Source organism: Drosophila pseudoobscura, chromosome X, assembly GCF_009870125.1.
Source record: "Drosophila pseudoobscura strain MV-25-SWS-2005 chromosome X, UCI_Dpse_MV25, whole genome shotgun sequence".
Classification (NCBI taxonomy): Eukaryota; Metazoa; Arthropoda; class Insecta; order Diptera; family Drosophilidae; genus Drosophila; species Drosophila pseudoobscura.
Window position 1 is genome coordinate 11,213,587 of NC_046683.1, and position 25,371 is coordinate 11,238,957.

The following is a 25,371-nucleotide window of genomic DNA, read 5'->3' on the forward strand; positions in this document are numbered from 1 at the left end:
CAATTTCCGTTAATTTTCAAGTGGAAAATTAAAACTTTTCCTTCAAATGAAACAAATTAGGCATCTGTTTATTGTAATAGTATCACAAATAAAATTCACTGCCAAAATAAGAAAACAATTGCTTTTATTTTTATTTTTTGTATTTATTTTTTTAGAAAAATAATTCTTTAGCATTCTTTTTGTGGATGCAAACATCTCTTTTCTCGTTACTCGTTTTCTGCAAAGAGAAATTTTATAAAAAAAATCATTATAAAATCATTAAATATAGTATATTAGGTCGACTTAAGAACTATAAATACACAAAATCGTTCAAATGCAAAATAGAATTCAAAAAATCTGAATGTAGTTAAATGCTATTTAAGTACGAAAATTAAAAAAAAAAAGTCAAAATCAAATAGTTATGTAATAATTTAAAACTATGCATATCTCTAATGTATGGAAAAACAATTTAGAGATGCGAGTGTCGTTGGACAACAGCTCGCAAAAGGAAGCTCAGCGACTGAGTTTCAAACTTCTGGCTAACCATATGAATAAAATGTATCAAAATACGTATAAAATTATTAAAAAAAACGTATGATATAATCTTCGAATAGTAAAAAAAAAACACTTATGCCGTTAGTGTGGTAGCGAGGGGGCCGGCCAGGCTGGGGTGGTATGTTGTTGGGGAATGCATTAATCGATGTTCGATGTGGAGCGACAATTGGTGTTAGTTTCGGGGGCAAGTATATATGGGGCGCTGGTTCGTATATGCTTGTGTGCGTGTGCCAGGGAACATTGATGTGTGCGTTTGAGTGTGTGTGTGTAGGGGGCGGGTGGGGCACAGTTGGTACTTCTCATGTGGAACCATAGAAGGACTGTGCGGGACCTCCAGTCACGTTCATCCTCCGCCTGGCAGCGAGCTTCCTTCAGCTGGACCTCCTTACTCTCCTCTCCTCTCTTCCTCCAGTCCTACTCTTAGACCTACGACCTATTTACATCCCGTGGGATCCTTAGGGGCGACGTGGCAGCATTGCGTTGCTTGAGATTAACAGTTTCCATGTACGGCTAGAAAGTTACACTAGAGACAATCGATGTCCCGCAGAGGGAGTGCATCATCTGCGCTGGTTGAGCATCTGCAGATAGTACTCGCAGTTCGTGCAGTAGACGGCGGGCGCGATTACGTGGCGCTTGCGGCACAGATTGCACTCCACGGCCTTGGCCGAGGCCTTCACGATGGCATTGTTGTAGACGCGGGTGGGTATGGCAGTGATGGCCGCCGGGGCCGAGCCGGGAGCTCCTGGGCTGGCCGACTCGGGCAGACCATTCTGCAGGGCCAGCTTCGTTTGGGGCGGCGGCGGTGGCGGTGGCAGGCAGTCGGCTTCGCCCTTGGTCCCTGGCTCGAAGCTGACCTTCTTCTGGGCAGGTTTTCCATTGGCAATAATCAGCTGTTGCGGCTGCTGTTGCTGCTGCTGTTGGGCTGGCAAGGGGTAGTAGGGTCCGCCGGGAGGCTGGTAGCCATGTGGCAGGGGCACTCGCTGATAAGGCGATGGCAGTGGCACCTGCTCGTTGGCCGCTGTCTGACCACTGCTGAAGTATCCCAGGCTCAGTTGCGGCGATGCCTGTTGGTGCTGCTGTTGCAGCTGTTGCTGGTGTTTCTGCAGTTGCACTGAGTAGCTTTGGGGCAGAAGATGGGCATGATGCAGTGGCCGGTGCATGCTGGTGTACTGGGAATCGATCTGCTGCTGCTGCTGTTGCTGTTGCAGTTGCAAATGTTGCTGGTTGACGATGCCACTCATGCTAGTGCGATGCTGTTGCTGCTGTTGTTGCTGCTGGCGGTACATCTCCTGCTGCTGTTGCTGTTGTTGTTGCTGTTGCTGCTGCTGTTGCTGTTGTTGCTGCTGTTGCATTCTCTGCACGTATCGCTGCATGTCCGTTGCCGCTGGTCTTCCCAGCATGGGAGACGGCTGCTGTTGCTGCACTTGATGTTGCAGCTGCAATTGTTGCTGCTGCTGCTGTTGTCGGGGCTGTGGCTCCGTCTGCAGTCGGAGCATGTTTTGCTGCTGCTGCTGGATCATCTGGGCCGTTACCTTCTCGTTCGGGTGTTGTGCGGTGCGCAGGACGCGCTCCAGTATCGGGTTGGGTATGAAGTCATCGTCCTCTTCGTTGCCGGCGGTTGCCACAAGGATCACCTGGTCGCAGAACGACACGCTCTTCTTCTTCACCCGCTTTGGTGGGGCACCTACACCCCCACCCACCCCCACGCCCACACCCACACCAGCTCCTGCGCCAGCGGCGGCACTTTGGTTGAGCGTCTGCTGCACCATCGAGTTGAGGAGCTCCACCTCGCGGATCTCCTCGGCGATCTGGGACTGCGACATCTCGTACTTGGGCTTGGGCAGCATCAGCTGATGGGGCAGCTGGAGGGAGGCACGCACTGGTCCCGCACAGTCCACCTCATCGGCGTCCAGCTTCGCCTGGCTGGGTAGGCCGTTCATCTGGGTGCGGGGCTGGGGCTGGGCCAGGAGCTCCTGCGAAGCGTACGACCGGATGGTGGCCGTCTGCTCGAACCGGTGCGCCAGATCGCGGACACTGCTGGGGGAGGAGGCCTCCAGCTTGCGCTGCATCGTGCGCAGGTCGGCGGCCTGCTTGGCCTGCAGCTCCTTCAGCCAAGTGGCGTCACCGCCGGCGCCTGCTCCCGCCTGCTCCTTGCGCAGCTTGAGCAGATGCTGGCGCTGCTGCAGCTGGGCCAGGATGCTGGTGGTGCCCTCGAGCGAGTCCAGCTGCTGTTGGCGCTGCTGCTTGTTGGCCGCCTCCAGCTGCTGCAGCTGGCTGAGCTGCTGGTTCAGCGGCTCCAGATCGAGCTCGGGTGGCGGCGGCGGCGGGAAGTCCTCGCTGGCCTGTCGCGAGTGGCAAACGGAGTGCGGGGGACTCGGGTACGGGGGCAGCTCCATCGGCGGCGGCAGTGGCAGCTCCTCCTGGGCCATGCCCAGCATTTGCATGTCCTTGAGCGGGCTCTGTTCGGAGTGCACCTGGGCACAGGTCGTGATGATGGTCTGGCAGGAGTCCTCGCTAATGGAGGTGTTCGAGCTCATGGCGGAGAGGTTCGACAGATTGGCCTCGTGGTGGAACTGTTGTTGCTGCTGCTGCTGCTGCTGGTGGGGCGTCAGGGCGGAGCTGGTCCGCATGGGCGGCGGCGGGGCCACCTTCGGAACGGGCATGGTCAGCTGGCGGCCGCTGCCGTGGAAGCTCTTGCGCATCAGCTTGCTGCGCTCCAGGTTGGGATTGGGATTGCTTCCGCTGCCGATGCCGTTGCCGCTGACGCTTCCTCCTCCCCCATTGGCGCACGCCCCAGGGCCGGGATAGTCGAAGTGGCCCTCGGAGATGTAGCCGCTCATGGCCAAGGCGTGCTTGCCCAGACCCACGGCACTGTCGTCAACGGAGCTGCCCAAGAGGGCAGCGGGCTGGGAGCAGGGATGGTGCAGGTGGTGGTGGTGGTGGTGGGCACTGGCCGGTGGTGCGGCGTCGTCCACGGCCTCGGTGAGATCGGGCATGGAGCGGTTCTTGCGCCGGATGAGGCCCCCCATGAGTAGCTTGCGCCGGATCTTGTGCTGCTTCTTGCCGCTCTTGTCCTTCTCCTTCTTCTCGTCCTTGTCCTCCTTGTGCTTCTTCAGGGTGTCCTTGGCGTTGACCAGCAGCGTCTCCGTCAGCGAGAACTCCCGCGTGAGCTTGTTCCGGTCCTCGCTCCGGCTGCGCTTCTCCTTCTCCTTGTCCTTGTCCTTATCCTTGCGCCCGAACAGCGAGCGGCTCTCCCGCTCCGGCTTCTGGCTGGCCGGACTGCTGGCGACCACCTGCTGCTCGTACTCGATGGCATTGTCGTCCATGCCGACGGCGGAGGCGGCTGCGGCCAGGGCCTTCAGCGGGCTCTTCCGCTTGGGGAGCGTGGCGTAGATCTCGATGCTCTTGGACACGGCGCTGGGCATCTGCTGCTGCATCTGCATCTGCAGCTGCAGCTGGATCTGCTCCTTCTCCAGGGTGCGGTCCTTGCTGTTCTGGCGCACGTGCTTCACGCTGCTGGTGCTGCCCTCCCGCATGTGCTTCAGCTCGGGCATGGCCTCCGACTCGGCGCCCTTCTCCACGAGGATGCGTCGGTGCAGGCTGCGGGCCCGCATCACGCACGTGTTGTGCTTCATCCGGGCAAAGGTCATCGTGTGGGGGTTGCTGTAGGGCGCGTCCATGGCGGCCCGGGCCCGGCCGGCGGCCGCGTTGCACAGTACCAGGGCCGTCTCCAGGTCGTGCGACTCCTCCACGATTCTCGACTTCTCCAGCAGCTGGTCCGCCTCGTGGCAGAGCTTCTCGCAGTCCCCGGACAGGGCCATGCCATGCCCGACTCCTGCTCCTTGAACGCTTCCCGCCCCGGCCCCCATGCCCATGGCTGCCTCCGGTATCTTGGCCAGCTGTGGATTGAGGATGTGCTTGGGCGGGTACGAGTCCGTGGAGCTCAGCGAGAAGGAGTCGTAGCCGGGGTCGTACGGCAGGCCGTGGCGCGTGGGGCTCTGCGGCACTGCCGCCACACCCCGCTTGGCCACCATGTACAGGTAGGGATTGTCCAGGGTGGTGGAGCTGGCCGAGCTGGCGCTGTTCCGGTCCCCCGACCAGTTGCCGGAGTCCCGTCTCCGGGGCTGGTTCAGGTGCTCGGGCATGGTCAGGCCGTCGCTGGGCGGCGAGCTGCCGTTGGACCCATTGGAGGCGTGCCCAGAGCTCGACTCCGCGCTGTGGCTGCGCTGCAGCTGGAGGTGCTGCCGGCGCGCCAGCTGGGCGCTGAGCATCGCCTCGATGGGCTTTCGATTGAGGAAGCCACCGTCCTTGTCGGCACTGGATGGTGGCGCAGATCCGGGGCCGGCGCCGCCATTGATCTTGTCCTGGATGACGCTGAGGTTCTGGTACTGGGCACTCAGCACGTGCTCGACGGTCTTGCGGCTGATGTAGGCATCCGTCTCATCGGTGCCGGCCCCGTTCGACATGGGTATGGGCATGGCCATCGGCATCGGCATGGGCATGGGCATGGGGAAGATGTTCTTCTGGATGACACTCAGGTTCTGGTAGTCGTTGGTGGGCGTGCGCAGGGGCGTGGGCGTAATGGCGCGTCGGGTGCTGCCCAGGCAGGGCTTCTCCGGACTGGGGGTCACCGCCCGGCGCACCACCGAAGAGGCCAGTCCCGCGGCAGTGATGGAGGCGGCCGGGGACGGCAGAGATCCTGTGATGGATAGCTGCTCCATGCCCGCCGCGGAGCTGGGGGGCTGGGGCACCGCGTAGAGCAGCAGCAGGGGCTGGTAGCGGCCGCGACTGCACTTGTCCACCACCCCCTCCCAGCTGGGACCCACCTCCTTGACGTTGGCGTCGTCGAAGTACACCCACACCTTCAGCTTCGTGTGGAAGAAGAAGGTGGTGTAGTGCTTGCCGTAGTAGGAGACGATCCCCACCAGCTCGTGCTGCGCCTGCTGGGCCCAGCGCTGCTCGCTGACCTGATGGAAGACGTCGGCCAGCCGCAGGCTCGTCCCGACGGCCTTCAGCACGGCATGGACCTGGTCGGCCGCGGGTCTTTCCGAGTCCCAAACGATGCCAATGGAGACGACATCGGGCCGGTTGAGCAGGGCCCGGCGTATCCCAATCTTGGCTCCACAGGTGTTCTACGGATGCGCAAAAAAGACAGAACGGATGAGCTGCTGTGCGTCACGGCAGGGGTTTCGGTGTGGTGGGGTCTACTTACCGGACAGTCGCGTATGTCCCCCATGTTGCCGGCAGCCCTCAGCAGCTGGCCGAAGCTCAGCTGCTGGTGGCTCTGCATGGCCAGGCTCTTCTGCGAGGTAAGGGCCGAGGCGGACACGTAGTGCACCATCTGAGGGGGATACCGAACAAAGAATATAGAATAGTCAGAGCCGAGCAGAACAGTAGTCAGAGGTGGTGTGGCTTTGGTTATGGTCAAGGCGGAAGTGCGACTCCCACAGTCGCTGCGGCACGTGCTGACGTAAGCCCCAGATCGCAGCTCGATCAGTGATCTGCCCCTTTTAAGGGTCGGTTCTACGTTGGTGTCTATCTGCCCCGTCAGCCAGTCAGTAGCTCTCGGAAACTGGTTCAGCGGCTTTTCAAGCTCATTTCTGCATCTGCATGGCGCAAACCCGTTTGCTGCCATCACCCAAGATCACCCAAGATCAACTGCGATCGGTTAACAGTTACTCATGTGGCAGACGGTGCAAGTGCTGCAGGTGTTCCAATGCTGAGGCCCACGTCAGAGTTCTGGCTGTGATTCGATCACTGATCGCGATGCCCCGATCGCTGGGGGCAGCACCAATCGGTGGAGTAGGAAAGAGACTAGACCGTTAGCCCGCCTGCCACCTGCACACCTGTGCGGTAGTTCAAGCAACTCACCTGCGTGAAAGGAAGCTGCTCGGAGTTGGCCCCGCACTTGCAGACGCTCTGCTCGATGACGCGCATGGCGAAACGCCGGTGGGCGATGCAGGCACTCGACTCGCACGAGTCGCCATCGTCCGAGGAGATGTGAGAGTGGACGCGGTGCAGCAGCAGCTCGAAGCACTCGGCCGCGTCGCCCAGGCACCCCAAGGGGAACCGTCGCCCAGCCAAGGGTCCACTGGCCAGGGCCCGCCTCAGCGGTTCCGGGCAGAGGGCGGGCTCCGAGCTGGTCTGCAGCTGCTGGAAGAGTTCCTGTTTTGGGAGAGACGAGAGTACGATTATAGACGGGCTCAAGGCGGATCAATTGGTCTATCGACGAGGCATTGCTAGGGCGTTTCTAATCTAATCCTAGGCTATTCCTGGACTTACAATGACCGCACTGATGCAGCGATCTCTCTCCGCTGTTCCATTTCCGATGTTGTTGCTGTTGTTGTTGTTGTTGTAGCCCATCACCGCCAGCTCCACGCTGCTGGCCACCTTGGCCAGGGCACTCACCGACGCCTTCTGCTTGCTCTGGCGCGTGAGGGTGGCCGCCTTGTGGGCTCCACCCTCGCCACCCGCCTCCATCATCATCAGCTTCCGGGGACTGCTGCGCGGCAGGGTGCCATTGTTGCTGATCAGCTGATTCAGCTGCTGGTGCTGCAGGGGCGCTGCTGAGGGCGATGCCGGCAGGGGGGCTCCTTGGCCGTGGCTGTGGCTCGGTGGGGCTGCTCCCGAGCATCCTCCCTGCGCCACCACATTCGTGGGCTCCTTTCGCTTGTACCGAAACTTGATCATGCTGCTCCGTGGGGTGCTCCGCTGGACGATTGGGTTTCGCTGGGCTTTCAGTTGGGCATTTCACTGTAAGGTTTGTTTCGAAAAAATTGCTTAGGTCAGTTCGCTGAGACCTCTTCGAGGAGGCGACTCGGGGTTTGCCAGGGGACTGTTTCCCTGAGTCAGCGCCGACAGGGGGAAGTGCCCAAAGACGTTGACGTCGTAGAACGGAAGTGGGCAAAAGACCCAACAGTAAACAAATACGAAACTGCAGGGAAATCAAAACCTGAGCCACAAAGCTATCGATTTGAACTCGGACTTCGCCTGGGCACGTGCTGGGGGATCGCGAGGGGAGTGCTAGATGGGGAGTTCATTGGGCCAGGCCCCGGACCAGCCTCATTTGGCACACCCCAAAATGCAAAAACAAAACAGCAACAACTGGCCAAAGAACAGAGCTTGGCTTTCGGGACTTTCGCTTTTGGTCTCGACCTCATTTGCGGGCCGATCGAAAGTTTCGTTTCGCCTCAAACCGGTCCAGACTCGGACCCAAAGTTCTCCACCTCCTTCATCGCCTGATAGCTATCCACCATCCACCATACACTGAGCAGAGTGCCAATGCAGCAGTTTGCGGCAACTTCGAGTTTCATGTGCAGCGGTCAGCGCTCTAATGTTTTCCACTTGACAACTGCTGACGCCTTGAAAATGAAGTCGCTCTAAATAGAACCTGATGCCAAGAGTCGACCCCAGAGCCAGAGCCAGTGCCCCAGCCCCAGGCGCAGGCCCAGTCCCAGAGCCAGACCCGACACGGAATGACGCCATATGCGACATATGGCTCTCTGTAAACGCCTTTTTTTTCATTTTCACTTTTGCTTTTGTTGGCACTGCCAATTACAATTGTTTGGCCAAGAGCAACAACAGCAGCGAGAACAAATAATGCCGATGGCGATGGCGATGCCGATGCCAACATATGGGATATACTACACGTACTCGGAGTCGCAGTCGCAGTCGTTTATATAGACATGCGATACTTGGAATCGAATTGGGAATCGGCACAATTAACACTTGTCAACTGGCTAAAGTGGCCCGAAAAAGGGGTACGCGGGAAGGGGGTAGGGGGTTGGCCATTCAGCAAAAGTGAGTGTATGGATTCCAAGGGAGAGCACTGATTCAAAGGTAGGAAGAAGCCTTCGAGTGCGAGGAGGAGAGGAGAAAGGGCAGGCGAGGGTTTGGAGAAGAGAAAGCCATCCAGACACATGAGGAATTCGCCATGGGGCAACGTCAAGGCATATTGCTCAGAGAAACCATCGCAAAAGAAGGAGTTTAACCAGAGTAAATATCGAATACACCCAACCCGCAGACACACTTCAAATCCACGTTCTATTCGGAGACTCTTTCAGCCCGAAATACAGGAAAGACCATCTGCAGATGGCGCTAGACCACACAGGAAGGAAGAGGGCGACAAAGACCCCACCCAAAAGTGGCTAACATCCAACGACACAACAACGATTCGAGTTGACTGCACTTTTGTGACAATTCTGGACTGTTTATGACACAAGAGGGGTACAAAAAAAAGTGTTTAATAAGCGGCAAAGCCGAGCGGAAGTTGGGGCCGGGGACACTCAGAAAACCCAAACGATTTCCAGTTTCCAGTTTTACTTTTTTCCCTAATTGTTTTTCCAACTAAACAGGGGGTGGGGGGAAACTGTAATTGCTCATTCATTGGACAAAACAGTTGCATGTTAATTAGTCCAGAGCACACGTCACGCTCTTTAATTTCCATTAGCCGAGAGCCACCCATTCGATGGCCCAATCCCAGGCCATGGACCAACCCGTCTTGCCACACCACGAGTGTTGGCGAATATTTGTTGGCCAACAATTGGCTCGATGTGGGCCCCAAAGGGAACCGAAGAGGCTGTCATGGGAGACGAGGATCTTAGCCCTGGAAAGTGTTGTAACCACTAGATTTCCTGGACTCGGTAGCTCCCATGTTTTCCCATTGATCTTCTGCCAATGTTTTCTGTCTAATATCTTAGCCCTCATCTTTGTGTGGACTTTGTGGATTGTGTTTTGGGTTTGTTTTGCTTTTGCTTTTGAGCACTCGAAGGGGAACTTGTAGTCCTTGAAACATGGCTGGGGCACTATTTATAGATCTTTGCACACCTCAATCTCAATCATTCAGCAACAGCAAGAGCTAGACACAGACAGAGATACAGATACAGGCAGACAGCTGCAGATGGATTTGAGAGCGGTTTTGTATTTGAAATGCAAACAAGCTGGAAAAAACAGCCACTGGCCTGTAGCTAAATCTTTTCATTTATTATTATTATTATTGCGGTCTTTTGTTGCTTTTTTGCTGCTGGAGTCTCATGATTTATGAGCTTTAATTGTTAAGCCACAAGCGGGGGCTAAAACGCTTGGCTCAAACGAAATTTTATGGCAAAACTGTTGCCGCTGTTTCCGCAATTACAACGGCAACCAGAGCAAGAGCCAGTAAGAGTCAGGGACAGAGACAGAGACAACAGCAAGAACTGACCTTTTTCCCAGCCAGAGATTGAGAGATTGAGCGACCAGGGAGAACTGGCAGGCAAATGTGAGAACTCCGAACACGTGCAACGTGCCACAGACAAAAGGATGCTCGAAGAGAGGGCAAAACTGCAGATACCTGGCAGATAGACCAACCCGAAAGATGCACAGATTGCACGGCCAAGGAGGTAGACAGCTGCGAAGAGGGGGTAATAGAGAGAAGGAGGCGACGCTCAGGTAGACGACAGGTGACCGCCGGGCCCAGCCTTGGGCCAGGCCCGAGGCACGTGAGCCGGCTGCCAATCGTCCAACTGGGGGGCTAATGGGGGGCTCTTTTACACATGCCAGACATGCGCCAGCATTTTGAGAATTAGCCATAAATACTCATACATATGTACTGTACATATCTCTCCGAGTGGCTGGCCCCAAGAATCCACGCATTAATATGCTGGCAGGCCCAAAGCCAGGCATTCATGCTCGTATCGATGGGGATGATGATGATGATGGTGATGGTAAGGATGGTGACACTGAAGACGGGGTCTAAAGCGGAGTTTGTGGCCCAAGTCTTTCGTTGGGTCTCGGGTTCGGGCTCCGGCTCCGGCTCGGGTTGATGGCTTGCATTTCAAGTGGGGGCGGAGACCAGTTGTCGGTCGACGGAGAGGTGCGGAGGGGCATGGGTACGGGGTACTGGTTTTTATGGCCTGGCAATGCAAATTGAAAATGCAAAGTGTTCGAGTGCTCTCCCCCCCTCATCATTGGCTTGGCCCACAAATTGCACTTAAATGTTAGCTAGTCTCTCTTCATATATATGTACATATATGTATATCTGGATGGATGGGGAATCGCGTGATTCTCTGGACTTTCCCTAGGGAAAGACAATTGGCCTGAGAAGCCATGGCACTCTTCGAGCTGCGTGCGATGAGCAGATTAATCTTTAATAAGCAGCATAAATGCATTAGCAGAGTGCCCACTGTGGCAGGCAGGTGCTTGCAGGGGTAGGGGGGCAACATTTACATACCAAAAGATGTCTCTCACAAAAGGCCAAAAAAACAACTGCGGCTGCCAAATCGTTGGAAACAAGTTAGCGGTGGCTTAGTGGCTCAGTGGCTCAGTGCCGTACCGCTATATGGCCACATGGCGAACACGAAGACAAAACAAAGCCAGAGAGTCAATGGCTATAACTGGAAATCGATTTGAGCCGAGATCGGAAGACCATGCAAAACAGCTCGGAGTTCTCAACTGTAAGATTGAAACCCAGACCTGAAGGCCCATCTCAAATGCCGACTGGAATGCTCTGCCAAAAGGTAACACGATCCACTGGAAAAATCAACAAACTTCCCTTGAAAATAAACAAAACTTTGGTGTGGCAAACCCTGAGTGCGGCACTCTGTGTAGAACTTACGCCGGCATTATAATAGGAGGAGTAGGAGGAGTTGTATTCATGTATTCCAGGCTCGATGCTCGCTGGGTTATCCAAATCCCAAATCCCAAATCGCAAATCCCAAATGGTTTTCCAGCTAAAAAGCACTTTTTGCACTTTTGCCAGTCAAACAACTTGTTGTTTTTGTTGCACGGTTGGTCTTTTCAATCTTCAACTTTTGTCAGCCACGGCACACACTCAAAATTCAGAAAACAAAATACAAAAAAAACAAGATATGATTGAAATCAGCGTTTTTTTGCCGCGCGCGCGATTTTTGGATTCTCGGTTATGGTTTCTGCTGTTTCTGGATGGTTGGATCGAACACGTCCGCACTGTCTCGCGACTGAAACTTGTTTGGGCCGCACGGCTTTGGACTCAACGAAAGAGCGCGGAGCGCATCGGCAAACAAAAGACGTTTGGGCAGAGAGAGAGAGAGAGAGGGGGAAAGAGACGGGGACAAGACCGGTTTGGTGGCGAGACGAGACGAACAAGAACCCCGAAACAGGGGGGAGTTGTACGAGTCTTGTACGAGTAGTAGGGCAAACAGGTAAATGGCTTGGGTGAGCAGGTAAACGACAAGTAGGCTCTCTCTCCGCTCCGACTCTCTCAGCCGCGCTCTCTCTGTGTGTGCGACAGGAGTCACCCTGTGGCTGGCTACCCAGATTTGCCTTAATTCAAATGACAAATGCAGCCAGAAGACGTAGAAGAAGAAGAAGACGACGACGAACGGGCAGCCGCTCAAGTGGCATCAGGATCGTCGAGCAGAAATCTTCCAATCATCTCAAGACTTAGATAATAGTCGATGTAGAACTCGTTTGGAGTCGTCTGTGGCCATGGTTTGGCAGATCAGACTCCGACTCCAACTCCGACTCCAACTCCGACTCCAACTGTGACTCAGAGCTGTAAGCGGAAACGCGCGCGACTATTACCGCATCACAGGCCAGTGACGCACTAAATATCGCCGCCCCAGCAACACGCTGAATTTCCAAGAAACCCCCAAGTAAAATAAACCGATTCGACCAATACCAAGGTTCACCCACAAAACACAGAAAAAAAAGCACACAAAAAAGCGAGCATCAAAAACGAAACCGATCATAAAAGACAACAACAAAAAAAAAGAGAGGGAAAAACACGAGGGAACCAAATTTCATTTTATATCTTTCAGATTAAAGCGGGTGTAGAGAGGGCTTGGAAAGGTGGGCGGGGGGTAGCCACGTTCCGATGCACGTTATCCGTTATCGTGTCACTGTTGCTTATCCTCTCCCACTCCCACAGAGAGACATATCTGTTGTGCAGGGAAGATGCACTCTACTCTCGCTCTTGCACAAGGTATCAAGATCTTCATGAGACGTTTTAAAGGAGGCACACGCGACCCCCCCCCTCCCCCATACAAGCCTATGTATATGTAAAATAGCCAAACTTTGATCATAGCATTCGTGCACCAATCAGCAGAAAAGTTTTAAGGCTTGAAAGCTTGTCTTTTCATGAAGCTCAAAGTTGGAGGAGAGCCACGGCGAGGAAGCTACAAAGCGAGCCGTAGCTTTCGTTGGAGTTGGAGTCGGGTTCGGGTGCGGGTTCGGGTTCGGGTCATGACTCATGCTGTGCCTGCCTGCATCGGTGTTAAGGGGAAATTGATTGATTGGACAGCGCAAGCCACAGTGGCGTCTGCCAGCAATGAGACAGTGGGGGTGGCACTGCCACAGAAGCAGAGAAGCGAAGGAATCGCATGATATTTGCACAAGTAAAAAGTGTACCAGGGAAAGGGGATACCAGTGCTCCAAAGTTCCAAAGTTCAACTTTTAAAAGAATTTTCAGACTGCTTAACCAGCTCTTAACCATTTCTATCTCCCCGCAAGTCTATAACCGAAACAAAAGACAAACAAGTTTGATGGATTGATCTGATCAGTTGTCGCGAATGAGCCAAGAAAACGATTCAATAATTGATGACTTCTATGATTAAAGACTCTTGATTGCATTTCTCTTCAGAGTCAAATAAATAAAAGATGGTCTTTTGTTTGCCCACAAAAGCAACCTTCAGACAGCACGTCCAGTGCATAAATTCGACAAAAAACAACAAAAATCATAATTAAATTTAATAAAATTGAAGCTTGTCGCTAAAGCGAGATATTCATACGGGTACTCGTACAACATCAGTCGAATATCTGATCTTGGGGCAGAGTGATAGTGATTCATTCCACACCAGGCACTGGAATTGTGCCTAAAGATGGCTAGTGGCTCTGGGGCTCTGGGCTCTTCCATTAGCACTTGATCTACCATGCTCGTGCAATACGATTCTCCGCCCTGCCGTGCCGTGCCCATCCCATCTACCTGGCTGGCCCTGGCCCTGGACCTGGCCTCCCTTAGCCCACCTTTGTTCATGTTAATTTCATTTTTATGCCCTCTTGAGCAGAGCAAACAACAAACCCGAAAACCCGAAAGCAAGAAGAGCCAGCGAAATGCATCAAAGGCTGCACTCGACAAAAAAAAAAAAACCTTTGTTTGCACTTACTATAGATACGTTCGAGATTAAAGAGAACCCACAGAAAACAAATCTGGAGTGGATAGAGCAAACAAAGCTTAGAGTGGCGATAAGAGCTGGAGCTGGAGCCGGGGTCTGGGGTCTGGAGCTGGAGAGTGCTCCATTTGTAGGGCTTATCAATGTGGCACACGATCATCTATGTATCTATGTATCTCTGTGTCTATGTGTGTCTGCCTCATCATGATTGTTGGGATTGATCTCTGGTCTGGAGAGACTGCTTTCCCGAGAAGAGGACCTGCCATAATGAGTTTGTCCTTGTCACCGTCCTGATTCAGGGGAAGAGTGATTTTTTCCATCAGGAGTCGATGCCGGTTGGCGGGTGTCGGGGTTTTCTTAATGGGAATTGTGCATTGAAGCATGGCCAGATGTCGAGAACCTTTCCCTGTACCCCAGACCCACGCTGAAGTGAAGCATATAAAGTGAAACAATCAACGGGGGGAAACGGAACGGTCAAAGTGATCGCAATCGTGGGAGTTTCCCACCAAAAGGGGCCAATGTCTTCTACTTTTCTTAGGCAAACTCCCACTACCACTAGCACTCGCCCTCCGACGATTTTCATAATTAAATAGTCTTGCCGTCTTTCCCGCGGGCTACTGCCGGTGGGTGCCAGAGGTGGAAGGAAATTTAATTTAGCCCAAGAGCGACTCCACTCAACCGAGCAGCGACAAGTGGCGGAGCCAAAGAGCCGACCATCTCCCAAAGAAACGAGGAACGAGAACCGGGAACCGAGAACCGGGAACCCACAACCAAGCACCAAGCATAATTAATGCGAAAAGACAAAAGTCTTCGCTCCTCCCAAGACCCAACCACTTCTCAGCGGCTTCTCTGGCAACCCTGTGTCGCAAACAAGGGGGTTTCGTTAGGGGGAAGTGGCTATGGCAACCAGAGACGTGGGCAGTGCAGTGCCGTGGGGAAGGGGGGGATAACAAAGCGTTCAAAGCAGTCAAAACAAAACAGGCAAACAAAAACAAAAGCCAACGAAGAGACCCAAGAAGGAGCCAACGGCCAACACTTTCCACTTCGTCGTCGACAAACGACGTCATCAATGCAGACACACACACACACACACACACAGAACAGAGAGAACAGTGAGAGAGAGAGAGAGCGGTAGAACTGGGAACACCCTGTGAAACGCTGTGGTTTGCGTTGCTCAAAAGTACAGTCACGTCGTTGCCTTTTGTCTTGACGGTTACCGAGTTTTTCCCGAACGTCACGAGTTTGTCGCTTGCCTACGGCCTAACCATGGAAGATGCTCCTCTCCACAGCCTCTTCTGCTGCCCCTACCCCTACCCACTATCCCTCTCTCCCTCTCTCTCTTTCTTTCTGGCTAATGATAATGATGATGATCATCTTCTGGTCGGGTCTGGTCTGGTTTTCTTGGGTTGTACAAGCATTGAGAGGGTGACTCTAACTCTGACTCCGACTCCGACTTGTTTTCTGTGTTCAGTTTTTCCACTTTATGGAAATTCTCGTTGTAGGAGTTTGCCTCAGGAGTTCTGATGGCTGCCTGGATGGGGGAGACAAAGTTTATTGACTCCCAGAAGGATTTCGAATAGACATTTGCATAATTCAGTTCATTTCGGACTGGAAAAGGTGAGAAGCATATTAATCACTTTAGGCCACTATTAAGCGGGGCAGGAGCGTTGAAAGGTTGTCACGCTAGAGCGGATCCTGCAGGTCCTGAGCGGGGCGTGACCCTGTGCCCCTGTCAGCGGCCAGGACTTATCCGGGCCGGGATCTGCGACAGGCCACAGGAACACATGTGTGCAGTGGATGGGGTGTGAACCTTACACTCAGCTACTATACAGGTAAGATCTCAGGGAAAACGATTTCAGATCGAGGGACTCTCGGCTTGAAGGATTCGGTCTGCCCCACCCCCACACACACATCCTTTCTCAACTGCTGCAATTGTCTGGCTACAACAACGAAAACTAAAAAACTGAAAAACTGGAAAACTGGGAAATGGAAAACCATGCACTTGGCAGCTGACGAGAGCGGGAGCGGTGGGTGCGTGTGAATAAATGACGACGGGATCGGTGACGGTGCCTGTGCCGGTAGCGGAGATCTACACGGAGACGGACAAGCGAGACAAGACATCATGTTCCTCCTCACTTTGACTGGCTGGGCAATTAAGGCGAAAAGAAAGAAATCTGCTGTGGAAAATCTAAAAATGCATCCATCCAAAGCCAGACGGGCGCAGACAGCAGAGTGGGAAAATTTCCAGAGACGTTTGTATGACCGACCTGACCCTGACCCTGGCCCTGGCCCGGCCTGGTCCGAACAGGCGCTTAATTGCTTTATTTGTTTGGGTTTCTGTTTAAGCCAGAAAGAGAGACTTCTAGAAATGCACATATCATAAGGAGAATTTTCCAATCACAAGAAGGTATGGCACCAATAATCCAAAAATAAATACAGTAGATACATTTTTACAGTCTTATTTCTATGGAATAGTGGATGTATTTACTTGTGTGCAAAATTGGACTCTTTTTAGTTTTGAAACAAATTTGTTTTACTGCCTCAAACGAACAGGAATTTTCTTTGAAGCAGTTCTCGAATTCGTATTCCATGGCATTTTTTTAAGCCGAGATTCGCACATTAATTTTATGCTGCATACTTTCGGGCGGTCATCAATAAAGCGGCCCTCAGGAGGCTGGCAAAGCTACAAAGAGTTCATTTTTGCACACGTCGCGTATTAATACATAACTAATACTATTATTATTTAATTATATGTGTATCTTCATGATTTAAATGTAAGAAAAATGATATTAAAGAGTAAATATACGCTTAGCAATGCCTCGTGGTCGTGTGGTTTGTGTATCCGCTTAGTGGGTACACAAGATTCGCGAAATTTCGAACTGGTTTCGAACTTACCTTTAGAGCGCAGAATATACAGTCTTGGCCGCCGCATACATGCTGATTAAGGCCCCGGAACGAGCGTCGAAAGGCGTCCAAGTGCCACAAGACCTGCAAGAGAGCCAAACAGAGAGAGAGAGAGAGCGTGTGAGATGGCGTTCAAGCAGCGTGAGGGAAGGGGGGAGGACTGATATCTCTACAAAATCTCCGTTGAGTGTGTATAACAAGAGAGGCCCAAACCGGTTAACACGACGCCATCTTGCCAAAGATCTTGAGCTTGTCTGTGTGTGCATAGGTGTGCTTGTGGCCGGGACAAAGACTCAAGAGAGTTGCGCTGCCCAAAAGTCGCGCCACAAAGTGCTGCCGCTGTCTGTCTGTACCCAAACCCGTTTCGCATTCGGCCACAGCCACAGCCGCGGCTACAAAACTGCAAAAGCCCAGATCTTGTCTGAGGCGATCTTAGCCCGCTACGACTCTGAATCTGAATCTGACTCTGACGCTGGCTCTAACTCTGGCCGAGACTGCGATCGAGACTGGGTGGCCCAGACGGAGAGGAAAACCCGCCAGTCAGGTCTCCATTCCCTCTTTTGGGGATTTTCTTCATTTTGGCGGCCTTTCGACAGTGGCGCGTTTTTTGTGCTGTTCGTTGTTCGTTTTTCGTTTTTGGTTTCGTTTCGTTTCGTGGCAGGAGGAAAGCCCAAAAGATGTCGAGTCAGAGTTCAAGCGATGAATCATGGCCGTCGAAGGGGGGGCTGGGGTGGCCCTAGAGATCCCACCAAAGCCGAATCTAGCCGAATCATATCAATTGCCTCTCACTGGCAAAGAGGCCCAAGACCCGGAGAGCTGTAATTAGCATTCGCTCGGCGAAAGCAGACCCCGCGGGCAGGCAGGCAGGCAGGCGGGCAGGCAGGCTCCCTTCACTCTGTCTAATGGCTAAGCCAAAACTCCATTAGATTTGGAGCAGTTTGGAGCACGAAAACCGGTTCACGGATTTGGGCACCCAACTGTCCGCAGTGTCCGAGCAGCTGCATTGGCCCACAAGTCCCAAACCCAGTCCCAGTCCCAGCTCCAGCTCCAGCCCCAGCTCTAAGCACGAGCCTGTTTGCTGTTTGGCCAAAAAATAAAAAACAATTTAGTGGTTCTTATAGAGGTGTGTGTATAACCATATACATACATATTCGTGCCACAAACTCAAACCATATACAAAATTCAGCGCTGGAATGGAGAGCAAGGATTGCAATGGAAAGACATTGTTGAAACCTTTGAAAATGATTCAAAGATGAGTATATAAATACCTACAAGTGCACGTATAGTATATACGATAAAAGATGGAATAGAAAACTTATTGATTTGTGAAAGATAAAGCATTATTTGAGAAAAATTAGACCACAGAAAGAGATCAAGTTCGAGTCAGAGAAATATGAATGGATTAGAGGGGAAGATCCCATTGTAGATCATACAGAAAATCGCATATTATAATCCATTCTAAGAGCCAAAGGAAGACGGACGGAATGGTATTAGAAGGGGGGCGGGGGGAGGTTTGTCATGCCCGAAGCGTGGAGAATGAGGGAATGATTTCCTGTCGTTTTGGGCATTTACAAGCCTAATTAATCCCCACATCGACGATGCCCAATTGACAATTTCACCAAAATAGGAAGTCATTAGTGGCGGGGGGGAAGGGGCCTCTGCCTGTCTTTGCCTCTCTTGCTACTTCCTCCTCTGCTATTTGTCTATCTATCTCTGTCTCTCCACTGACAATCGGAAGATGTCGCTTAGCACGTGCTACCGAAACTGTTGACTGCTCCACGCCCACGCCCACATCGCAGTTCACGCCCCCGTTGGCTGTTTTGTAGAAAAAGGCCTACACACACCACACATTTCGACCATAATGTGACCATAGAGTGGGCCAATTAGGCGGGAATTGGAAATGCTATATGTGGGTGGTTGCCCACGTGGTGCTCCAGCGGAAGTGGAGCTGCGAAAGGCTAGACTCGGACTTGGACTTGGACTTGGACTTGGGACGTTGTGGGTGGGCTCTGGGGCATAGAAGGAGGAAGTAATACAGGGCCCAAGCTTTAGGCATATCCATCGATCCAAGATCATACGGAAAGCGCCATCAGAAGAGAGCTAAGAGAACACTTAACCATATTTTGGTTTCTCTGGAAGTTTTTCCTAAAATATATGCATTTTTAAGAGTCTGATCTTAGCCCAAAATTTACGATATGAACTTTGATTTCTGATGCCATTTAAAGCAGACTAGCAGCTCCTTGTAGGCCTATCATCCAGGCCTCGATTGGCCATGACTTGGCAGTCTTTGTATTTCGGTTACATAAGCAGCTTAGAAAAGAAGCAGAAGAGGGAGAAGAACTGTAGCTACAACACGGAAAACACAAAAGACTTGGGCGACAAACCCGTACCCCTGCCGCTGCCCCTGCCCCTGCCCCTACGCCTGCCCTTGCCCTGCTTGTGTTGCACGTTGCTGACCAACGGGCGGCCGAAATGTGTTTGTGAAAGTTACACACATCGAAAGAAATACAGGTACATATATGTATGTACATATGCCCAAAAGATTTCCCTTCGAAGCAGCCACAGCCACAGCCGAAGCCACAGCCACACGGCAGTGGAAGTGGCAGAAATAAATATTTAAACTTTTGATCATAATTTATGCTCAACCTGTTGCTGCTGGCTTTAGATGTGGCTGGGGATCGGGCATACCCTCGCTTGATCGGGGGCTCCTATCGACTCTTAACTGAAGAGCCCAAAGACCACAGAAATATGGCCACATTTTTGATTTCGAAGCTGAGGCCGTCGTTCGAAGAGAGAGAGTATCAATAGTTTTGGAGGTCTTCGTAGACTTGTTGCTGCTTTTGTTGGGATTTGTTCGATTGCTGTGGCTGTTGCCATTGGCACAGCTGCGCATGTTTGTTTCCCCCAACCCCCCTCTCCCCCCTACCGCCCCTTTGTGTATCAATCGCAGCCTCATTCAAATTGATTAGCATACTAGTTTTATTGGCTGGAATTTCTTTAGAAACACATTGGAAATTTTGAATTATGCCTTTGCAATCATCGTGGGCTTGTGGGTTCGTCCCCGTTTCCGCCTGCCATTGGGGAGGCTTTTTTTTCTGGATCACCCACCCCCATGAGAGCCTCTTACTGGAGCGTAAAACAATTGCACCACGTTAGGGCCTCCAACTCCGACTCCAACTCCGACATAATTAAGTTAAACCGAAAACAGCCATGGAGGAAATTCAATTAAATTAAAGCGAAATGTTTAACGAGACTTGTGACAGCCGTTGAGCAGTAGAGGGGAACAAATACCGATACAGAGGGGCAGGGAGGCAGGGAGGCAGGGAGGCAAGGGAGAAGTGGAGTGAGGTTGCAACACAAGCATTTAGATATTTCCCAGGATAAACAAACACGACACCGGTACGCACTCTTGGAAAAGCGGAAAATCTACGACTACGACTGCAGCAGGTAGCTTGAGCGATCCCTATCCCTTCCACATAGGGCACATAGCACATAGTAGATCTCAGATCTTGGGCATGACGCTGCTGTCACGCTCGCACAGATACACAGGAAACAAAGGATCTTCCACTGCGTCCCTGCGGCAGCCTCGAGTGGTGCACCCGCTGAGTGATACGGGATATATGGCAGGTCCCAGTCCCAGCTACAGTCACAGTCATCGTTATAAACACAACTACTAGTGCGAGTACCTTATGTAAGACCCGTGAACGAGGCTGGCTGGTCGCCCCCTAAAGTGGTTCACTTTTCACTCCATGTTTTTCTTTCTGTGTCTTTTTTTTCGGCTTTTGTGGCGGGGCTGGTGCTGAGGGGGAGTCGAGCCATGACAATCCACGGTTGGGTAAGGTCTTCAGTTACATGATCAGCCTCAGCTTCACTATCGCTATTATCATCATCATTTGACACATTTACACTTTTTTCTGTGGCATTTTCTGCACATCACTTGATTTCCTCATGGAGATCCCTGGAGGAGCATGTGATCGCTTGATCGCTTTCTGATTGACTTCATTTGGATGCTAATTACATATACGTATGACTTTTGTTCCTCCCCATCGATCATCGATCAACGATCAGCACATGATCTACCAATCCCACATTGCGTAAATTTCTGTGGGGGAAATCATCTTTGGGAAGTCTTGATTCCCCAATCCCTCTAGGATCAATTTGATGACTGTACCTGTACCCTAAACCATCAGCTATGATCTGCGATCATCTGTGAGCATCGTTTCCAGCTGAATCCAAGAGCTGAAAGTCTTTTATGATCTTCTCAACGTAACCCTTCCACTATCCCTTTTCCTTAATGCCCTTGCTGAGCCCTTTTATTGGGTATATGTGTTCTTGGAAAGTCTTCTCTGATTCTTTTAATCACCATACGTGCAGGTACAGTTCTTCGAAAGAATTTCCCTTTCTATGGAATATCTATGTCCGCTGATCACTGATCAGTGTGTGATCTTCCCTTGTTGTTCCTGGCCCACGCATGCCCCTTGCCCCGTTGCACGCCGCTTGACCGAGTCCGGTCGGAGGGGCAGAGGGAGAGGCAGACAATTAAAAGTGCGCCTACAACAGAAATTATTTCAATTTTGTGGCTTTTTATTGTCAACTGCAGTCGCGTTTTAATTTCTAAATTTCCCAGCAAGAGAATGAGCACAAGGGGCAGAACAGAGACAGAGACAGGGAGAGAGAGTGAGGGAGAGAGAGGGAGAGTGTGTGGGCAAAGGTTGTCGTTGCGGCAGTTGACAGTTCAAGAGATTCGAGAAAATGCTTTTATGGCCATGTAGTTGCAGAGCTTGAACCCGGCTGACCTTTGATGAAGTCGGTTCGTGGTTCTGGATCGAGATGGAGATCTTACCTTGCAGGTCTGAAAAAATGCCCCGATATTGTTTTTGGCATTCAATGTTGCTGTTTGGGCAGTCATTGGTTGTTGTTGTTGTTGCTGTTGCTGCTGCTGTTGCTGTTGCTGTTGTTGGGCAGCCAATGGGGCATGCGGCAGTGCTGTCTTAATGGCCACCGTATCCATATTGAAAGCGTTTCGCAACGGACACGACACCGACACAGAACGAAAAGGGTATTCCCCGTGTGTGTGTGTGTGTGTTTCAGCACATGGTTGTTGTTGTTTTTTGTTGTTATTGTTGTTGCAACTTCCGCAAGAAGAAGCCCGAAAGGGAAGTACAAACCCTTTGCTACCACTTTTTGCTGTTGCTTCTATTTTTTTTCCTCCACTTCTTGTTCTTCGTTTTGCACCTGTTTGCGTTCACTTAACTAAACTTTTTCTGTTGTTGTTGTTTCTTCTTGGCTTCGTGTTGAAGTCTTTTGAAGGTGTTGATGGTTTCGCCCAGCTTGGGGAAAAGCTTCGAAGTTTTTCGGTGTTTTCTTGATTTTAATGTCACGTTTACGTGGAAAACCCACACAATTCTACAGACACGTATAAAAAAAGCACTGGCTCTCAGAGTATTTTGTTTGATTCTGGCTTTTGTTTCTAATAGTTTTATACACAGTTCAGAGCACAAAAAAAATTATTGTTTCTTTTTATTTGTGGAGCTGCGATGGCAACGGCAAACGGCGACTGCGCAACGGCGTCGACTGAGCGGTAATAACGCCAGCAGCGACCACAATTTCCCCTCGAAGTGGCCTGGCCTGCTCAAACGGCGGCTCGTAATGGGTAATTCCCTCTTTCGCGCTCTCGACTGCGACTGGGACATTTCGAGCATAAATTCCCCTCGAAGTGGCGCAAATGCCAACGGCAGCTCAAAGGGGAAATTCCCTCTATCTGCCGCCTCTCGACTGGGACATTTCGAGCGTGTTCGAAGGGAGTCCCAAAAGTGTTGCCTACTTTCGGGTGCTGTGATTTAAGACGAGGGACTTTTCGATTTTCTTTATTTAGACTATAATTATTTCGATGGACATTATGGTGAATACCTTCCACGATGTCCAGATCAGTATTTTTGAAGTTTTTAAAACCAGAAATTCTTTAAATTCTAGTGTGCAAGCAAATTACCCAAAAAAAACCCAGGAGGGAATTTTTCACTCTCAAACATATGTATCTCTCGCGCTCTCTTTTGAACCAAGCTCGAGCCAGAAATCCCACAAAGGGAATTTTACTCTCGCGCTCTCTTGCCAGCCAATTTTCGAAGCTGAAGCTTCGTGGTCCCAGCTTGAGTCAAACTTAGGCAAAAACGACGACAAAAAAAAAACCAGAAATCTCCCAGCACAGCACTGCTTGCCCAGACAGACGCTTCATACAAAATGGCGGCCGTTAAGATCAGCATAGAAAACGAAGAAACAGCGTTACTCGCTGTACTCCGCACGTAAATGAGAAAAAAGGTACAAAAGCGAACGAAAAAACACGTTTACAGACTTAACGAGTTTTGCTCCATGTTGTCGCTGTTCCAAACTCAGCGTGCAACAGCAGCCAAAAAGGTAGAAAATCAAGAGAAACGCGAAAACAACAACAAAATATTGTTATTGAGGTTGCCAAAGAAGGAGGAGAGGGTGGGGTGGGGGGTGGGGGGTGACAGGTAGAGCGGGGGCAGATCATGATGTTTTTTTCTTCTTCTCTCGTTGGGTTCTTCTGCTGCCACAATGCTCGTGATGGGGGCCCACTGGAGACCTGGAGGCTGAAGGTGCTGCTGCTGCTGCTGCTTCGTTTTCATTTTATGCTTCTCCATCCTCATCTTCTTCTGCTATATCTTCTTATTGGGATTTTATAGTAGTTGTTGTTGTTGTTTTTTTCATGGGCCATTAGCTGCATTGGCGCGGCTTTTGTTTTGGGGGCCAGTTTCTCCTCTGGATGCCCCTTTCCCCCATGCCTTCCCTTTCGAAAATCATTGTTTATGTGGCACTCGCGGCGGTCAGGAGAATTTCGCGCCAAAAGCCACAGAAGCCAAGCCAAGCCAAGCCAAGCCAAGAAGAGCTGGAGTTGGGCCTGGAGATGGGGGCTGGGGATCCGATCTGGGGAGCTTATTATTAAACAAAAGAGAAGCACGCACTGGCGAAACAAATCTGCTTAGGGTGTGCTTCTCCCCCAGCACCCCTGAACCGCCCCACGAGCTGCCTTCAAGGTGAGAAATGATTTGCTTTAAGATCTAAGAATATTTAGGATTTGTAAGAGGTTTGTTGTTGTTGCAGTTAAATTCCACTAGCAGTTTTGATTAGCTAATTAAATTGGCAGCTGCTGCACTTGTCGCTGTCCCCCTGCATCCCCCTCCCAGAGGCTCCAGCTCATAATTTGCAATTTTCCATGCTTCATGCTGCTGCAACGACCACAACAGCCAAAACAGCTCATTATGCGGCAGTGGGGGCGTGGCCCTGCCCAGTTAGAGGAAGGTCGCCCAAAGCATTGCCCAACAGCCACAAATCCGCAATGATCTACATAAATCGGTTGGCCAATCCGCCAATTCGGAATCCAGGCAGGCGGAGCCAACAAAAGATAATTGATTCTACCCTCGACTTGGGAAAAGACCCCACTTTAGGCCCAAAATGTAGCCACTTTTAACCCCACCTATCAGTCCTTTCCATCTGAAAAGGACAAGCCCTCACTCGAGTAGTCCCAACGAATCGTCTTTCTACGAGCACTTACTGACTAATCCCCACTTTCTGCAAATGGAAGCATCTGCTTTTGCAGGACTTACCGATCCACTGAAATACTTGGCAGCTGAAACTGAAAACTAAAAAACTGGCGACTGACGTCCGAGGACTGAAGACCCGAACAAGAAACCCCGAAAAGGGGCAGCTGGCTTTCAGTCGAAACTTTCAAAAGTGATACTCGTACGAGCCTTGGGCAGGAGAATGGGGAACTTGGCTTAGAACTTGGCTGCCAGCCAATTTATGTGCACAAATTAACAAGCCCAAAGAGAGACGAAGAGAGAGACGTATAAAGAAAGGGTAGAGACAGAGAGAAAGAGAGTCGGAGTTAAAAGAAAAAAACGGCAGCAGAAAGGCAATCAAAAGGCTGCCACATAAATTTATGAGCTGCGTCAGGCCAAATCCCCGCTGCGGCCAAGAAGTTCGCGATAAAGCTCCCAAGGGGCAGCCGCGGAGAGGCAGGAACAGGCGCGTGCTGTTCCATAAAAGGGGTACGAGGCAAGCAGCAGCAGGGATCATTGCGCGCGCTCATAAAACATGAAACCAGGAAAAGGAGCCAACTCCAAGAAACTGGTTTTCTGTTTTCTGTTTGTTGTTTTTCTGTTCGGCTTGCCCCCTGCCCCCCTGTGTGCAACTGGCAGTGGTCTCTGCCTCTGCCCTGCTCCCTGCTCTGTGCTCCACAGATCCTGCTGCAGCTCCTTGGCTAAATTTAGCACGAGCCTGGCTCTCAGCTGGCTGAAAGGGCCAACGACTCAGCCAGGTCCGAAAAAGTCTTTTGGACTTTGTACGCTGGTCTTTTCCCCTGTTTTTCCCTGTTTCCCTGCCGACTGTTTGTTGTCTGATGTGGGGCTACCCTTTCCAGAGAGTGCTATGATTATGCAGCGCTAAGAGAAGTCCTCCTTCTGCAGATACCTATGGGATATTCCTTCGGTTTCGGAGTATTCGGTTAATCCTTTCCTGTTGGTAGCTGTTTACGCGCCATTTTCCAGCCAGCAACAGACCCAACATGGAGGCTATCTATATGGACACTGGCCTCTGAGGGTTGCCCCAGCCATGGACAAAATGGTGAAAGGGTTTCCCCTTTTTACCTAGCTTTTCTATAGCTTCTGCCAAGTTCTTTCGGAAGTCTGGGAGCAACCCTCTCTGGCTGAACTGGGCCCCGAAGTAGTTTGGGCCTTGTTTGGCCAGTTGCCAGTTGGCAGTTGGCAGTCCGTCGCCTTATTGGCAAGACGCG

General features: G+C 51.5%; 1 protein-coding gene across 4 annotated transcripts in view; it reads right to left on the minus strand.

Moving 5' to 3' along the window:
- Nucleotides 1-252: 252 nt before the first annotated feature.
- Nucleotides 253-25,371, minus strand: part of ec (ubiquitin specific peptidase echinus) — a 48,646-nt gene continuing 23,527 nt past the window's right edge. Inside the window, exons 1-5 of one of the 4 annotated variants that reach the window (XM_033382335.1) lie at nt 21,406-22,180; nt 16,554-16,646; nt 6,406-6,699; nt 5,747-5,875; nt 253-5,666 (exon numbers count right to left, since the gene is read on the minus strand). In XM_033382335.1, coding sequence (XP_033238226.1) covers nt 1,092-5,666; nt 5,747-5,875; nt 6,406-6,699; nt 16,554-16,646; nt 21,406-21,573 — 5,259 coding nt within the window. In that variant the 5' untranslated portion in view covers nt 21,574-22,180 and the 3' untranslated portion in view covers nt 253-1,091. Of the gene's footprint in view, nt 5,667-5,746; nt 5,876-6,405; nt 6,700-6,816; nt 7,288-11,125; nt 11,534-16,553; nt 16,647-21,405; nt 22,181-25,371 lie in introns of those variants that run through there. The other 3 variants (XM_033382334.1, XM_033382333.1, XM_033382332.1) reach the window with 3 other exon arrangements.